The sequence below is a fragment of the Solanum dulcamara genome, chromosome 9 (genome assembly GCF_947179165.1).
Source record: "Solanum dulcamara chromosome 9, daSolDulc1.2, whole genome shotgun sequence".
NCBI classification, from domain to species: Eukaryota; Viridiplantae; Streptophyta; class Magnoliopsida; order Solanales; family Solanaceae; genus Solanum; species Solanum dulcamara.
Window position 1 is genome coordinate 73,545,554 of NC_077245.1, and position 16,722 is coordinate 73,562,275.

General features: G+C 33.0%; 2 protein-coding genes across 3 annotated transcripts; both read right to left on the reverse strand.

Annotated features, from left to right (window-relative positions):
• Positions 1-182: 182 nt before the first annotated feature.
• Positions 183-6,082, reverse strand: LOC129902965 (protein HEADING DATE 3B-like). Its single transcript, XM_055978427.1, has 5 exons — positions 5,044-6,082; positions 4,122-4,530; positions 3,875-4,049; positions 1,525-1,576; positions 183-1,436 (listed from the first exon to the last, which is right to left on the reverse strand). Exons 1-5 carry the CDS (start codon positions 5,254-5,256, stop codon positions 456-458), a joined length of 1,830 nt encoding a protein of 609 aa, XP_055834402.1. The 5' UTR covers positions 5,257-6,082; the 3' UTR covers positions 183-455.
• Positions 6,083-10,949: 4,867 nt separating this feature from the next.
• Positions 10,950-15,626, reverse strand: LOC129903418 (uncharacterized). 2 transcript variants are annotated; one of them, XM_055978970.1, is made up of 7 exons: positions 15,488-15,626; positions 15,051-15,137; positions 14,529-14,765; positions 13,353-13,514; positions 13,048-13,101; positions 12,373-12,519; positions 10,950-11,542 (listed from the first exon to the last, which is right to left on the reverse strand). In XM_055978970.1, exons 1-7 carry the CDS (start codon positions 15,581-15,583, stop codon positions 11,159-11,161), a joined length of 1,167 nt encoding a protein of 388 aa, XP_055834945.1. In that variant the 5' UTR covers positions 15,584-15,626; the 3' UTR covers positions 10,950-11,158. The 2 variants fall into 2 exon arrangements, with proteins under 2 accessions (XP_055834945.1, XP_055834946.1); XM_055978971.1 differs by lacking the exon at positions 13,353-13,514.
• Between the last annotated feature and the right edge of the window lie 1,096 nt (positions 15,627-16,722).

The window sequence follows — 16,722 nt, forward strand, 5'->3', positions numbered from 1 at the left end:
AGATCACCAAATTGTCTTAGAGAACTAACACTTTATGGCCCTTAGTAGCCTGCGCGGTGTGGACTCAGATCAATGAACCAGTGAATTTCGGATATCAGATAGTTAAACCAAAAAAAAAAGTGTAACAAGGTAAGGGTAGTTTGTCATTCTTCCCAAATATATCAAGACCAAGGAACTAATGAAGAACAAATCACCCAAACATGTAATGAGTTCAGAATTATAACATCAAAAATTAGCCACCCTCTCCCTTTAAAGATGGGTGAAACAAAAAGTGGTATGAGGTAATCTTCAGGTATGTTATCTACAAAGTAGCTCCACCAACTGAGTTAGAAATCCAATTACAACAGTACAGTCAAAGAGGTAACAACAAATAGACCAAAAAAATCATCTTAGATGAAGTACATGGTCACGTTCACAATCCAGTAAGAACTACCTATAGATGAAAGAAATCTGAATCAATACTGTTTTCTCTCTTCTTGTATGGACTGAAAAATCCGAGCAGCAGATTCTGTAGCTGACCTGGCATTGTGAGGTATAACTTTGATTGCTCGGGCAGGGCGTTCAGGAAAATGAGGCTGAGGCCTAAGAACGGGATTGTCAACAGCTGGAGAAGTTGGGAAGAGATGAAATGCATTTCTTCCTTTCGTGGAGTTGCCCACGTCTACTGCAAGAGCTCTTTCACTAGGACTACTTGCAGTACTGGCCTGCAACTCAGAATCTCTAGAGGGATACAATCTCACATCCTCTGGCACGGTTCCATCATTCTCACTCCCAACATTAATTGAGTTCTGGTGTTGAATGTTAAAACTAGCTCTCCCTCGCGATAATTGGCCTTGAGAATGCGTTGCAGCAACCTGGTTTGGTTGATATTGAGCTGGAGATGGGGTTGCTGGATTCATAACTGGCATGCCAAAGGGACGAAAGTAGCCATGACCAGTCGGAGGCCCAAAGGGAAGTCCATATGCTGGAGCTAAAAAGTTTCCCGTCACTGGAGTCGACCACGGGGGTCCACAACCTCCATATACTGGACTTATGACTGCAAGTCCAGGGTGTGGCTTGTATACGAGTCCTTCAGAAGGAGACATCACGGGTATCAACCATTGATTCCCCAGAGGTTGATTGAAGCACCAAGGACTAGTAAAGGAATCATATTTTACGGGTGTTGGTAGTTGTTTTTCTGAAAGTGGTCTGCAGCTAGAAGGTTGGCTACCATTTTGTACAGAAGAAAGAGATGTCTTTCCTACGTCATTTTCAGTATTGCATTCCATCCGAGATTTAGGCTTCTCCGAATCATTCTTGGTCCGCAAATCATTTTCAGGTGCTTTGACACTATGCTCCAAAGAAATTCTTTTAGCAGACAACCTCTTTATAGGTTTGCCTAAATAAGCATTATTTTCGAGATTCACATTTGACGAACCAGCTATCAGTTTCTGGACCTATTGAGCAACAACCAGAAAAATTTGAGCAAAATGCCAAATTTCAGTGCTGATACAAGATGCAATTCAGCCTTTACAGCTGCCTTACCTTGAGTAGTCGATGCAGCTCAAATACTTGAACTGCAAGCGTTCTCTGCTGGCTGTACCAGGACAATAAGGACAGAATCAAGATAACAGATAACATATAGAAAAAGATTAGCTGTTTAACTTCATCCATCCGAAATATCAATACAGAATAGAAGTAATAAAAGACTAATGTACGGTTGAAAATCAGCTGGAAGAAAGAGAACCACCAAGTTAACCTACAGATAACAACAAGAACTCAAGAAATGATCACGCGAGATGTGCAAATGATTATGTAAGCTCATGCAAAGACCGGTCAGAGTTCCATCATGATGCTTGAAGAAAAGCATCTCTAAGAGCAAATAGGCAACCTATAGTTAAATGACTGGTGGGTAACAGAGTCTCCACTATGAGTCAAATGTGGGGGGGGGGGGGGGGGGGAGTAGAGGCTAGTCTCCTTCTTCATTTTTCTTTCTAAGGACCTGTAATATTGAATATTGGAAATGAAACGGATTAAGATGCAATGAAATGGACAGTGAGAATTCACAAAGCCGAGACAAACAACTTGGATTGAGTTATAGTTGTTAATATGCTTAAAGACAGAGTTAGTTTATTGCTCTACGACACAAATAACAATTTTTTACTGTTTTTCTCTTCCATCAATGAAGATAGAAAACATAGAAGGCAGTCAACGCCTATGACTCAAATGTGGGGAGGGGGGGAGTAGGGGCCAGTCTCGTTCTTCATTTTTTTTCCCTAAGGACCTGTAATATTGAATATTGGAAATGAAACGGATTAAGATGCAACGAAATGGATAGTGAGCATTCATAAAGCCGAGACAAACAGCTTGGATTGAGTTGTAGTTGTTAATATTCTTAAAGACACAGTTAGTTTCTTGCTCTACGACACAACAATTTTTTACTGTTTTTCTCTTCCATCAATGAAGATAGAAAACATAGAAGGCAGTCAACGCCAATGGTACGACATTTTTCTTCTACATAACAATTTGTTGCGTGATTCCCAGGTACACAACAAATCTGAGTTTTGAGGTCAGGGAAAAGAAGATCCGCATGCTACACTCTAAACTCACCCAACAATTGTCTACAACCCAGGAAAACCAGCAAAAGAAGGCCCAAGAGATAAGTCAGCGTGAGTCAAACTAATCACATGAAACTACAACACATCTCTTACATGGGCCCCAACATGCATTAATGAATGTGAATAAGTGCTGAAAATAATCCTTAATGGACGCTTACACACATGACCTACACTGTGAGAACCATCAGACTGCACTAAGAGGTCCAACCTCCTTTATGCCATACCTCAAATCCTACTATTCACACATAATTTGTCTAGAAGAATTCGTTAGTTAATTGCAGGAACAGGAACAAAGAATCCCAACACATAAAAGTCATCACACCACCTTAACTCAGTACAGGAACATATACTCCAAGAATATCATGACTGTTACCATTTTTAGAAGAAGAATATAAATTATATATAAGTACTGTACCACTCTAAAGAGTCATTGTCCTTGGTGCTTAAAAAAATTGAAAGCTCTCACAATCACATTGAATTGCAATAACAAGTCAACTCTAGATTGCTAAAACTCACAAAAATAAACTCAAGCAAACAGAAAGCAGAGTTAGCAATACAATGTTGTTATATATAACCTTCCTACAAAGCATATCAGCGCTAAAGAGAAGATAAAGTACACTACAGAATGCTAGTAAATGCTAGTTAGCATGTTATTACAAGTTCTCTCTTTCCATATCAAATGGCAAAGTTCACAAATGATTTTGACAATCATCCAAGTAAGTCACGTGTCATTCAACGTGCTTCAAATGTTAAAGACTAAGCCACGTCATGAAAAGATCTTCAAGGCACATTGATTAACAAAGTTCCTGACATACAAGAAAGTGCAGTTGGATGTACTTTCATGTAGAACTGACTAGATCACAAATACATCATAGGCATCATTGAAATAATTTGTAAATACAATTGTAGGTTATGAATGGTTATACTATACACATGTATTCAGAAAATAAGGTAACATACACTAACAAGTACATATCGGTGCTAATTGGCTGCAGAAATATTTGAGGAACACATCCTTCATTTTAATAAAAACAAAGCCATGAGGAGACACAAAAGCGACAATTTTTTACTTTCACTGTACAAGCCATGATCTGATGCACTTTAAAGTGCATCATCGGCAAGAAAAAGTCAGGTTCAAAACAAAACCAATTTATGACATCCCCAGAAACCATCAGCCAAAGATAATGATATGGCTCATGTTTGCACAATGTGATAAGAAAATGCAGATGTCAAGCTCAAACAATCAATCAAAGCTACGGCCAAGAAACCAGACTTACTTGGCAATAGCTCGTCTTGCTTTCCAGAAATGTTTTTGTCCAATTATTCTAACAACATCATCAGGAGAAATGTCCATTTCAGATACATACTCGACCATGGAAGTCTCTGATAGTTCATCACTGTGGTCCATTTCTCCTGTTTGTGATGATTTGCATGTCTTATTTTCCTGGGAGTCTGTATCATTAATAAGGTTATAAATTTATTCGCTCTTCTGATGATAAGTCATTCAAATGGAAAGAAGATTACCATTATCAACATCTATGACAAATCCAGAAAAGACGGTGCAATCAACTTGAGAATCAGATCTGAATTCCAACTGTACTGTATTGGTCTTATGTGATTCACCAAAGGTGTTAACAAGATTCTCTCTTGGATTGAAATGCAAGAGTTGATCAGTCTGCTTCAAAGTACCTTCTCGCTTATCCATAGATAAAGAATCTGAGGTACCTTTAGAATAGTCCTCTGTGCTTACTGCACGCTCCTTGGAGTTCCCAAAAGTGGGAACTCTAAAATCTTCCTTTTCTGTTTGCTTTTTAGACTTAACTTCCCGCAATGGAGTATTTGAACCAGAACTACGGCCATGTGGCTTCTTAACTGGATGTCTTAATGCAGGAAGTTGTCTTGAGGAAAAAGCACCCCTTTCGTGTTCATTCTCCTACACAATTTTCTGAACTCAGATATAACAAATTTAAACAAATACAAAACTTGCTATTGACAACAACAACAATAACATACCCAGTATATTCACACAAGTGGGATCAACATCAAGAAACCAACCACATGGAGTACCAAAAGGAAAAAGAAAGGGAGAATGTGGAAACGACTTATTTCATATGGATTAAGCATCAAACTTGGATAAAAAGACCTATAAGAAAAGGGAACACATGACATAGTTGAATATCCTCCTCCTGGAGCATTTAAGTGAAGATTTTGGGCAGTAGTTGTAATTCTTGGTAAAGAAGAAAAAATCCAATGTAAGAAGCCCTACTCAAATGGACAAATCCAAACGGAGGCAAAATTAGCCACAAGCTAGCCCCGACATCACAGTGACCAATACAGAAAAATGGAAATTCAAGCAAAAGGTCCTGACTTGAGTGAATGTATCTATTGGCAAAATTTGGAATATATTTACTATGAAGTAAAATACAGTTATTTGAATTTGGTTTACCTGGCTTGAGTGAAGAGGGACCAAATTTGCACTGTTACTACTGTTAAGAGGCAAATCACCAGGGTTGTAATGTTGGGAAGGGATACTAAGCTGTTCATAAAGAGCCATCTTGTTCCTTGGAGGTGCTCTTGGACCTCCTTTTTCTGTATCATTAACATGAAGCCTTGGAAACATAGGCTCCATAACTTTCTCTTCACCTATGCCTCTTTTCATCTTCCCCTACCTCAGTAGTTAGCCTCCAAGACTCACGGATAATGATTCCGCCCTCTACCCTTCTCCACTTACTCCTCTCCTATTCGAAACTCGGAAATAACAGTCCTCCCCTCTACCCTTCTCCACTTACATCAAAGTACCTTTTTAAATGACATTGGTGTTTAAACCAGCTTGCACACACCTCAACTATTTCGCGGGATACCTGCTAACTCCCACCAGCACAAATACAACAAAGTACTAGTTAACACTGACTAATTCAAGAATCCCCCATGAACAACCTTCAGCCATTCAAGAATCCCCCATGAACAACCTTCAGCCATTCAAATTCAAAACCCCAGATATCATAATCAAACCATTTCCTCTAGTGAGTAGCAAATTCAGATTCCACAATCAAAAACACAAGAAATTGAAAGTTTAAATGTAAAAATCTGTTCTTTTACCACAAATTCCCCATAACTGCTCAAAACTAATCTGACTCACTTGAGTAAACATTAAAATTCACTGACCCATAAATCGAAATCAGCTCTTTACCTCAAATCAAGCACTTTCAGAGGTACCCAAAAGCAAAAAGATACAAACTTTGTTTTGAACAAGAAGTAAGCCTCTTCCTCACAGTACAATGTTGGGAATAAACAGTGAAGGAGAAAGAAAACAATAAATTAAAGTGAAGAAACAAGTAATGATTCTTGAAATGGGAAAAGGGGTTATGGATTCTTGGAAGGGTAAAGATCCAGAGGGTTGGGTTGAAGCCTGAAAGGGAAAGAGCCAAAAAAGTTCGACCATGGACCCATTATACACAGATAGACAAGTGACAACATATAGAGTGAATTGGAACAGTGATTGAGATTCCTTCAATAATTTTATACTACATTTCCAACTTGGCCAATAATAAACCAAGAATGTCTCTTTTAATAAGTAAAATTTGATAGGCTGACAAAATTTTGACTTTAGGTAGAGGACTACTAATTAATTGACTAGTGTTATCCCCAAGATCTCAACATTTACACTTTTTGAGGATATTCAATATCTTTTGCATAATAACATGAGTTGTAGTAGAATAATAGAATTATTTTATCGGAAAAGGGCCAAAATTACCCCTGAACTTCGAAAAATAGTTCATCCATGCCCTTCGTTATACTTTAGGGCCAATTATACCCTTACCGTTATAATTTGGGCCAAATATGCCCTTGAGTATAATAGAGTGCCACGTGTCGGTTTCTTAGTGGCCAACTTATTTCCCCTCTTATTTTTTCATCCGAATCAAATAATATTAGATTCGACCCAATCAATTTAGTATCCGACCCATCAATAATATATCATACCCAAATAAACCTAAACCTAACCCATCAACAACACTACTCTCTCTCTGTTCTCTCTCTAAAAAAATGCATATCACCTCTCTCTATCGTCTTCAACCTCCATTTCATCATCAATTTTGGAATCTGGTTCATGTTTTTGTAAACCTCTGAAGCGAAGATGGCCTCAACACAGAGTCTTTCATATCAACCCCTATTCTCGCGGCTGATGAAAACTCGTTGTTCTTAGCCTTACTAGTCCAATCAATTGATAAAACATTTTCTTTATCACAAAGATTGGATTTTTCAGGTGCAACATTCTCTTTATTGTCAGAAATAACTAGTTGGTTCTGAAGCAAATGGACACTCAATGCTTCTCCACCATTGTTGCTGCTACAATTTTGTCCGAGCTTATTTAAGGAATTACCATAAAGGAAATTATATGAATTTGAAGAACGAAGTGGGTTTGTAGTTTTCTTGAAGTCGGACATTTTTGAACACCCAATTTGAGGAAAAGAGCAGAACAACAGGTTATGAAGTATAGTAAATTGAGATGTGCAGAAACTGTAGACACTGTGTTAGCCGGTGTTTGATGGACACAGAGTTGAGTTTTATGTGTTGAAGAAACCATTTATGGATGAATTCTTAGAATTTTTGAGCTACAAGTTTGATACATGATAATATGATACATAAACTTTAAGCAGTAAAGTTTGATACATGAGAATATGCTACATAAACTTTCATCTTATATTCGAGTTTGATACATGAGAATAGCTGATACTAAGTTGTAGATGTATTAGAAGCAGTAAGTTGATACATAAGTTGACTTGATACATAAGTTGTAGCTGATACATATGTATCAAGTCAACTTGTGTATCAGCTGCAACTTATGTATCAACTGCAACTTATGTATCAGCTACAACTTATGTATCAACTGCAACTTATGTATCAAGTCAACTTATGTTTCAGCTACAACTTATGTATCAACTTACTGCTTCTGATACATCTACAACTTATGTATCAACTGCAACTTATATATCAGCTACACCTTATGTATCAGCTACAACTTATGTATCAAGTCAACTTATGTATCAGCTGCAACTTATGTATCAAGTCAACTTATATATCAGCTGCAACTTATGTATCAGCTACAACTTATGTATCAGCTGCAACTTATTTATCAGCTACAACTTATGTATCAGGTGCAACTTATGTATCAGCTGCAACTTATGTATCAACTTAACTTATGTATCAGCTACAACTTATGTATCAGCTACAACTTATGTATCAACTTACTGCTTCTGATATATCTACAACTTATGTATTAACTTACTACTTCTGATACATCTACAACTTATGTATCAGCTGCAACTTATATATAAGCTACAACTTATGTATCAAGTCAACTTATGTATCAAGTCAACTTATGTATCAAGTCAACTTATGTATCAGCTGCAACTTATGTATAAGCTACAACTTATGTATCATCTGCAACTTATGTATCAAGTCAACTTATGTATCAGCTACAACTTATGTATCAAGCCAACTTATGTATCAGCTACAACTTATGTATCAACTTACTACTTCTAATATATCTACAACTTATGTATCAACTGCAACTTATGTATCAACTTACTACTTCTGATACATCTACAACTTATGTATCAACTACAACTTATGTATAAGCTACAACTTATATATCATCTGCAACTTATGTATCAAGTCAACTTATGTATCAGCTGCAACTTATGTATAAGCTACAACTTATGTATCAAGTCAATTTATGTATCAACTACAACTTATGTATCAAGCCAACTTATGTATCAGCTATAACTTATGTATCAACTTACTACTTCTAATATATCTACAACTTATGTATCAACTGCAACTTATATATCAGCTACACCTTATGTATCAGCTACAACTTATGTATCAGCTACAACTTATGTATTAAGTCAACTTATGTATCAGCTACAACTTATGAATCAAGTCAACTTATGTATCAGCTACAACTTATGAATCAAGTCAACTTATGTATCAGCTGCAACTTATGTATCAACTACAGCTTATGTATCAACTACAGCTTATGTATCAACTACAACTTATGTATCAACTTACTACTTCTGATACATCTACAACTTATGTATCAACTACAACTTATGTATAAGCTACAACTTATATATCATCTGCAACTTATGTATCAAGTCAACTTATGTATCAGCTGCAACTTATGTATAAGCTACAACTTATGTATCAAGTCAATTTATGTATCAACTACAACTTATGTATCAAGCCAACTTATGTAACAACTACAACTTATGTATCAAGTCAACTTATGTATCAACTATAACTTATGTATCAAGTCAACTTATATATCAGCTACAACTTATATATCAACTTATTGCTTCTGATACATCTATAACTTATGTATTAGCTATGTATCAGCGACAACTTATGTATTAAGTCAACTTATGTATCAGCTACAACTTATGTATCAGTTATTCTCATGTATCAAACTCGAATATAAGATGAAAGTTTATGTATCATATTCTCATGTATCAAACTTTACTTCTTCTGATATATCTCAATTTACTACACTCCATACACATTTCAACTGCACAACTGCAGTTTTTGCACATTACAACTGCATATTTCAACTGAACAACACAACTATACATTCATCAATATTTCAGTAAAACTAAACATAATTGAATTCGACAAAATAACTGGACATTTCAAAAACTAATACACCACAAGTCTTAAGCAGTAAATACATCACCATAATTCACAAAAAACAATAACATTTCATAAAGCTAAATCAATTGTTAGGTCCCCTTCTTGGATTCAATTTTCCAATTCTCTCTTGAGCTTTAGCCTCCAACTTGCTGGTAGTAATTGCATCATTCCCTTGCCAAGTTAATCTTGTTAATGAGACTGGAAGATTGGTTGCCTCACTAACACCATTGTCGTCACCTCTAAAGCTTATTGCCCTTCTACCTGTTGGTTCTTGCGCTTTCTGCCTCATTTGAAGTCTTGTGGAAAATTCAGAAATCACTATGGGCCTTAGAAAAGGGTCTTCATCATCTTCCTCAACTGAGGGATATTCAAAGTTAGGAAATGGGGTGCTGCTACTAGGCATGGGCTGACTATCTTGGGTTGGTTGAGGGGCTGTTAAGTTGATCTCTTCTTCAACTCGGGAATTTTCATCTTCATCAATTAAGGTGGTATGCATTTTTTTTAGAGAGATGGAGGTTGAAGACGATAGAGAGAGGTGGTATGCATTTTTTAGAGAGAGAACAGAGAGAGAGTAGTGTTGTTGATGGGTTAGGTTTAGGTTTATTTGGGTATGATATATTATTGATGGGTCGGATACTAAATTGATTGGGTCGAATCTAATATTATTTGATTCGGATGAAAAAATAAGAGGGGAAATAAGTTGGCCACTAAGAAACCGACACGTGGCACTCTATTATACTCAAGGGCATATTTGGCCCAAATTATAACGGTAAGGGTATAATTGGCCCTAAAGTATAACGAAGGGCATGGATAAACTATTTTTCGAAGTTCAGGGATAATTTTGGCCCTTTTCCGTTATTTTATTTTTAATTAGAAATTTAAATTTTAATTTTGATTATGGAGAAAATTTTGTTAGTCTTATAGTGCACTATCCGAAATTGGCGCCATTAATGTGGTCATCAAACATCAAATGAAAAACTAAAAAAAAAAAAAACTTTTGCCTACTTAGCATTTTTTTTCATCCTAACATATAAAGCTTAGCTCAAATGACTAGACTACTAACAACAATTTTGGGTCAGATTATTCGGACTTCAAAATAGATATTAAATATTTAGTAAAAGGTATTTACATTAAAAATGAATTTGAAGTCGTTTTCTTGAGATTATTCATGTGCACAACAATATTTAATCTTTAATATTAAAATGCACAATTTTTATTCCTTCATTTATAAATGGATCTTCACAAATTTAACGAATTATATATGATTACATTATTTGATTACCTATATTTTATGTTAAGTACTTTGCACTATCACTCCATTTTTAGAATAATATAGTTCTTAAAATAGAATATAAAGTGACTAAAAATATATATTTTATATTTTTAATAAATTGAATGTTAAATGTGCTTTGTCAAATATCACGAAAACTACAATTTAAAGTTTCAATGTTGTTATTACTTTTATTTATGTATTTTTTCCCTCAAATTACTTGAAAATATTTTATTTTAAGATTACTAGTTTCTGGACATCCCAAATATACTAGCCACCAATTATCTCTAAAGTGGGACTTATTTATACGAACAACAATTATCTCTAAAATGAATTTTTTTTTGTCTTGAATCTAAATTAGTCGAGTCTCGAATCAAAAATCGAACACTAGGTAAGAAACCAAGAAAAGAAAACACTTCCTCATTAAATTAAAGCTAAATCAAGATTGGCAATACAACAAGTCAACAACAATATATCTAGCGAAATCTCACAAGTGGGGTATGGAAAAGGTAGAATGTACGCAGACCTTATCACTATCTCGTAAAGGTAGAAAGACTGTTTCCGTAAGACCCTCTAAACTCAACAAAATCAAATACTAATATCAAGGACAGAATGGACTTCTTCCTGGCCCTCCAAAGTGAAATTCAGGTTCTTCAACATAATCACCCATAAATTGAGTTCTATAACAATTATATTCCTCTGAATAAGCATAAACATTTTGTGGAAATCTCAACTCCATTGTATTATCAAGAATTCTCATATTCTTCATAAATCCAGTATTTCCAATTATGAAAATTGGAAAAGCTCCACTTCCCATTTGTGTTTTTGTGTGAGGATGTTTCCCTACATTTTTGCTATAAACTTCACCACCCCATTGCACTGTTTCTGCATGGACTTCTAGTCCACCTTCAAAAATCTTTGATGGCCAATATCCTATGTTGATTGATCCTCCATATTGTAGCCACCAATTGCTAGTATTCAAATCCTAATAATTAATTAATTAGCACAAGGAAATGAGAATTTAATATAATAAGATAAACGACAACAATATATTCAGTGTAATGATCGATCTGAGGAGAAGCGTGTGTACACAACCTTGCCCTTATCTTATGAAGATAGAGAGGTTGTTTGCGATGGACCTCGATCGACAAATTACTATAATAAGATCAAAGATTAGAAAAATAAATATATATTCCTAGAGCAAGAAAGAGTTAAAAATATCTTGCGAGCTATCGTTAAACAATAAAAGAATATGAATTAGCGAGGGACAAATTTTATCACTATACACAACAAAAAAATTATTGCTAATTCTATTCAATGACAAATTGGATCAAAAAATAATGTTAGCTATGGGTTATTTGACAATATATTATTAGTAACAAATTTTGTGGTTAATTTATAGTTTTTTATTTTTGTACTAGCTACTAATGCAATTTAAATAGACATTGTAATTTGTCACAATAAGAAATTTAATTTTACACCATATGTTATTTTAATCTGTTGTAGCGGATAAACATTTTTATTTTTAAAATTATAATTTCACATTTGAAAGAGGTTTATCAGTAAATATCCTTTCACTGACCAAATAATATAAGAAATTCCTTCCATTGTCCATGTATATAAAAGAATTTAAGTTTACGTGATATGATAGTATATAGATTCTTACTAAGTCAGCCTATAAGAGTCGGTAGCTCTTCATAACAAATCTAAGTTACAGGAAAACTACAAAAATAAGATAATAACGTAGTACATTCGATTAAATTACATTGATAAAAATAATAGAATATGTATGATGATAATTAATTAATTACTAACCTTGTAGATATAAACAGTAATTGAATATGGAAGACCATTTGGAGTTGATATTGGATATATAGCAGCACCAAGTGCTATCTCATGGCTGGTTTGTACAAAACCAGGGCAAGTTAGGTCAAAGCATCCTGTTTCTCTTGACCCATCATTCTATGAATCATTAGAAAATATCAAACAAAAGTTCAAATTAGTAAAGTTACATTCTTAAATTTAATAAAGTAACATTCTTAAATTTAATATGTTATAACATGCATGTTACATGATTTTCTTGTTTTTTCAAGTTATTAACTTCACCTATTATATATAGATGATAATGTGTATTTTGATACGTTGTTGTTGCGTATATATAAAGAATGAGTATAAGTTAGTTTTCGATATGTTGATGATATAACAAGTGTTATTTACACCATCATCTGATCACTTAAAAGACAACTACATGTACATATGTTCATTGAAAACTTTATCAAATGGAAAACCACCTTCTATGATAGCTTAAAATACATCAATTCTCAATATATATATATATATATATATATATATATATGGTAAATTGTCATGTATCCTTATTCCTTATGTAATATGATAAATAATCTTAACAATACCTCAAGCAAAAGGCTGAGATAATATAATACTAAATTACTATGACTAAGAAATGAAGATATATCTAAAAATACTTACAGTCCAATAAGTGAAAAATCTTGTTTGCCTATCACCATAAACCCTTGGATTTACCTAAAATGTTAGAAATCAACTATTTAGTAAAATGTTAGTATGGTAATAAAAGAATAAAACAACATTTTTCATATGTTTTGCTTGGAATCGGTCTTTCATGCAAGTTGATTATGTGATATTATATATTCTCTATAATAAAATTTTGTTACAATAATTAAAAAAATATCGAGATGAGCGACCCGTTATTATGAAATTAATCAAAAATTAAATATAAATTTATTAATTAGAAGCTAATAAAAGTATATACTAACAGCCCATCCAGATTCAATGGCTTGATAATCATAGTAAGGTCCACTCTTAAGAGCAACTCTAGAAGTGCTATATTCATCATCTTCTTCAACATGAGGATTCCAAGTTTTCATATCTGTTTTTCCTCCCACGTATCTATATCCTGTGGTAAGCAATATAGCCAACTTCATAAAAAAAAAATAGGGTTAGAAAATTTCATAAAAAGAAGAAATTTAATTTTATGCATTGACACTAAAAAATAATTTCCAAGTCCATATCAAAGTTACGATCGATATTTTCACTAGCATCAAGATCGTTACTAACATTAAAATTGTCGTTATGAATATCAATATATGATTTGGTCACCTAAAATGTAGGATAAACGCTAAAGTTACCCTTCTACTATATGAAATATCTTAATATAGCTGGAATCGAAACACCATTTGAAAAGCTTCTATATGACTAGAGGAAGTACTCAACTAGTGAATGAAAGGAAAGATGACGACACCCATACGAAGTGAACTTATTCAAGAGTCCTCTTTAATTCAGGTAACTAATTAAGCAAGCCCCAGACTAGCAAGATCGGGAAGGTTAGTGTCCTCTTGAAAATAAATACCCAACTTCTAGGGTCAGCTTCGATCACGAGGAGAGAAGAGCGGAGCATTGAAAGTCTCAATTCCTATCCGCCCAAGATAGAGAGTTCGACTTCTCCAAATTACCTCTTCCTTTATTGTTGTTAAGAAAGAAATCAATTACGATTACGAGCTCGTTTGGTTTGGCTTATAAGTTACTTATAAGTTGTATTCAACTTTTTTGAGTGTTTGGCTGGCCAACTTAAAGTCATTTTGTGTTTAAAATAAGCCTCAATACATAATTGGGTTTGTTTGAATGGACTTATTTTAAGCAGCTTATAAGTTGAAAACAGCTTATAAGTTGAAAAAATAAGTTGGGCTACACCTACTTATTTTTTAAAAAAACTTATAAGCAGTTTTCAACTTATAAGTTACTTAAAATAAGTCCATCCAAACAGGCTCTAACTCATGTTATACTTTTGCATCGTTCATATGATTGTCGTTAGCAGGGTCAAGCTTTAATTACGAATTTGGTAGAATCTAATAGAATCATGTATTTATTTTAAGAAATTATCTTAGTATAATATGTATGAATAATTTACCACACACATGTTTTGGGCAACTTACTGAGTGATTCTTCTGTGTAAGGTTGATATCCTTCTTGATCTTCAATCCTTTATCAAGATGAAAGAAATTAGGCTTCTTTACTTGATCCTTTCTAATGTTTTGTGTTCTTCTAATTGGAATTGTCCCGTTTGGACAACTTCCACTTTTATGCCATGTTTGTGTTGTCACACAATTGTATGATTTTTCTTGGTCATTTGTTTTTGTATCCTCCATCATTGTATTATAGCTTGGTGTTCTCTATAGTAAAAAATATAAAAAAGTAAATATACTAATAAATTAAATTCAACATACAATTTTGATTTATTTTTTGTTGTTATTGTATGTCGATATATTTTAACATGTTATAGTAGACAGACTTGATTTTTATATTATTAGCTACTTTCACCTTTTTATAGACAATTACAGGTAGGTATCATATACTTGATCTGATGGTGTTTTTTTTATAAAATAAATCAATAAAAATTAATTAATTAATTTTTTTTCTATCATTGTTAAATGCAAATTGATATTAATTGAATGAACCTGAATTTTGTGATTCTTCAAGGCAGGATGATACAAAGCTGGCTGCTTGAAAATGTCAACACAGTCAATGACATCTCCATCTTCACTCTAACAAAAAAAAGGGAAACAAAAAGAAAAAAAACAATCAAATAACGCACTTAAATGTATGAGAAGAACATTACTACATTCAATAAGAAATTACAATTATGTAAAAATTAAAATATGGTATAGTGATATAAATGCTATTGAAGAGAAAAACTTATAATGCTATACTATATACTAATGAGCAAGTCATATAGTGAAAAATAACATCAAGAATCATAATGAGAATGAGATGGATAATATCATTTCATTCTTAATCAGAAGTTTCGAGTTTGAATCTTCGATAGGAAAGAACTTTTGATAGGGAGTGACTCCATGAGGTTTATAATATAATGTTCATAAAGATACAAACATACCTGGATGCTTTTAATTGCAAGACCATTTTCTCCCCAGACAAATGTTGCAAAAGTTATTATTTCCAATAACGATATGGCTATAAATTTGAATGCCATTATTTCAGAAAGAAACCTTAATTAGAGATCTAATCAATTTATTGAAAAATTATATTATATATATATATATGATACAAAATATAAATTTTGTTTCTCTCTCTACATATAAGTGTTGATGTTTCTTGAAGAACACCATGTTTACAACTTATCTCTATATAGATTTGCATGACTTACCTACCATTCTAATTTCTATCATCATTTATAATGCATTTTGTTTTCTATCTATTTTCTTGTGAAGATTTTAATTTTGCAGTTATGTTCGATATTTATATTAGAGTCTCAATTAATTTGAATTTATGTAATATAAGGTCCATTTAAAGGGAAAACTTTTCCTATCGAGAACTTTTTCATATTCAAAATTAATTCAAACTCAAGATCTTTGTTTAAGAATGTAAAAGGTTTGAGAATGTAAAAGGATCATTCTGTTCATTCCATCACAATTCTTGATGGTTGTTTGAGATTTTGTTCAGTATACTCCTTCCATTTAACTTTATATGATAAAGTTCCGACTAAGAGGATCAAATTACTTAATTTTCAATATTAATTCTAACATAAATAATATTCAAGTTTTTGGAAATAAATTTTATATAGTTTGATACTACTAAATAAAATAGAAAAAGTTCAAATATACCTATGTATATACTATACAATTTAGAGCATATATATCTTCAGTTAAAATAGTGGTCTTTTTATATTCTTGTAGTTACACAAATGAATCAAATATATCCTTCGACTGACGAGGATAAAAAAATGATTTTAATTTTTTTATTAAAGTAAAAATTGTGTGAATTTAATTAAAGAAACCATAATCACATTTATCCCTTTACTTTCGAAAATAATGTATATCAACCTCCATTATACCATTTGAACAAATATAGTTCTATCGTTGGCAAACTCAAGATATAAATACTAAAATATCCACCACTGTAACAAATCAAATTATATTTTTCGTAAAGATCTATAAAATTATTCACTCTTTTAGTGAGCAATCTCCTTAAATAATAATATTGTTATGAATTATTCCATGATCAACAATTTCAAGAGATTTGTACAAATAGAATTATTTAGCGCTATTTTTAAACTTTTAACGCCATTTATATAAATTACTAAAAAATAACCTCCAATAATGGATAAACTTG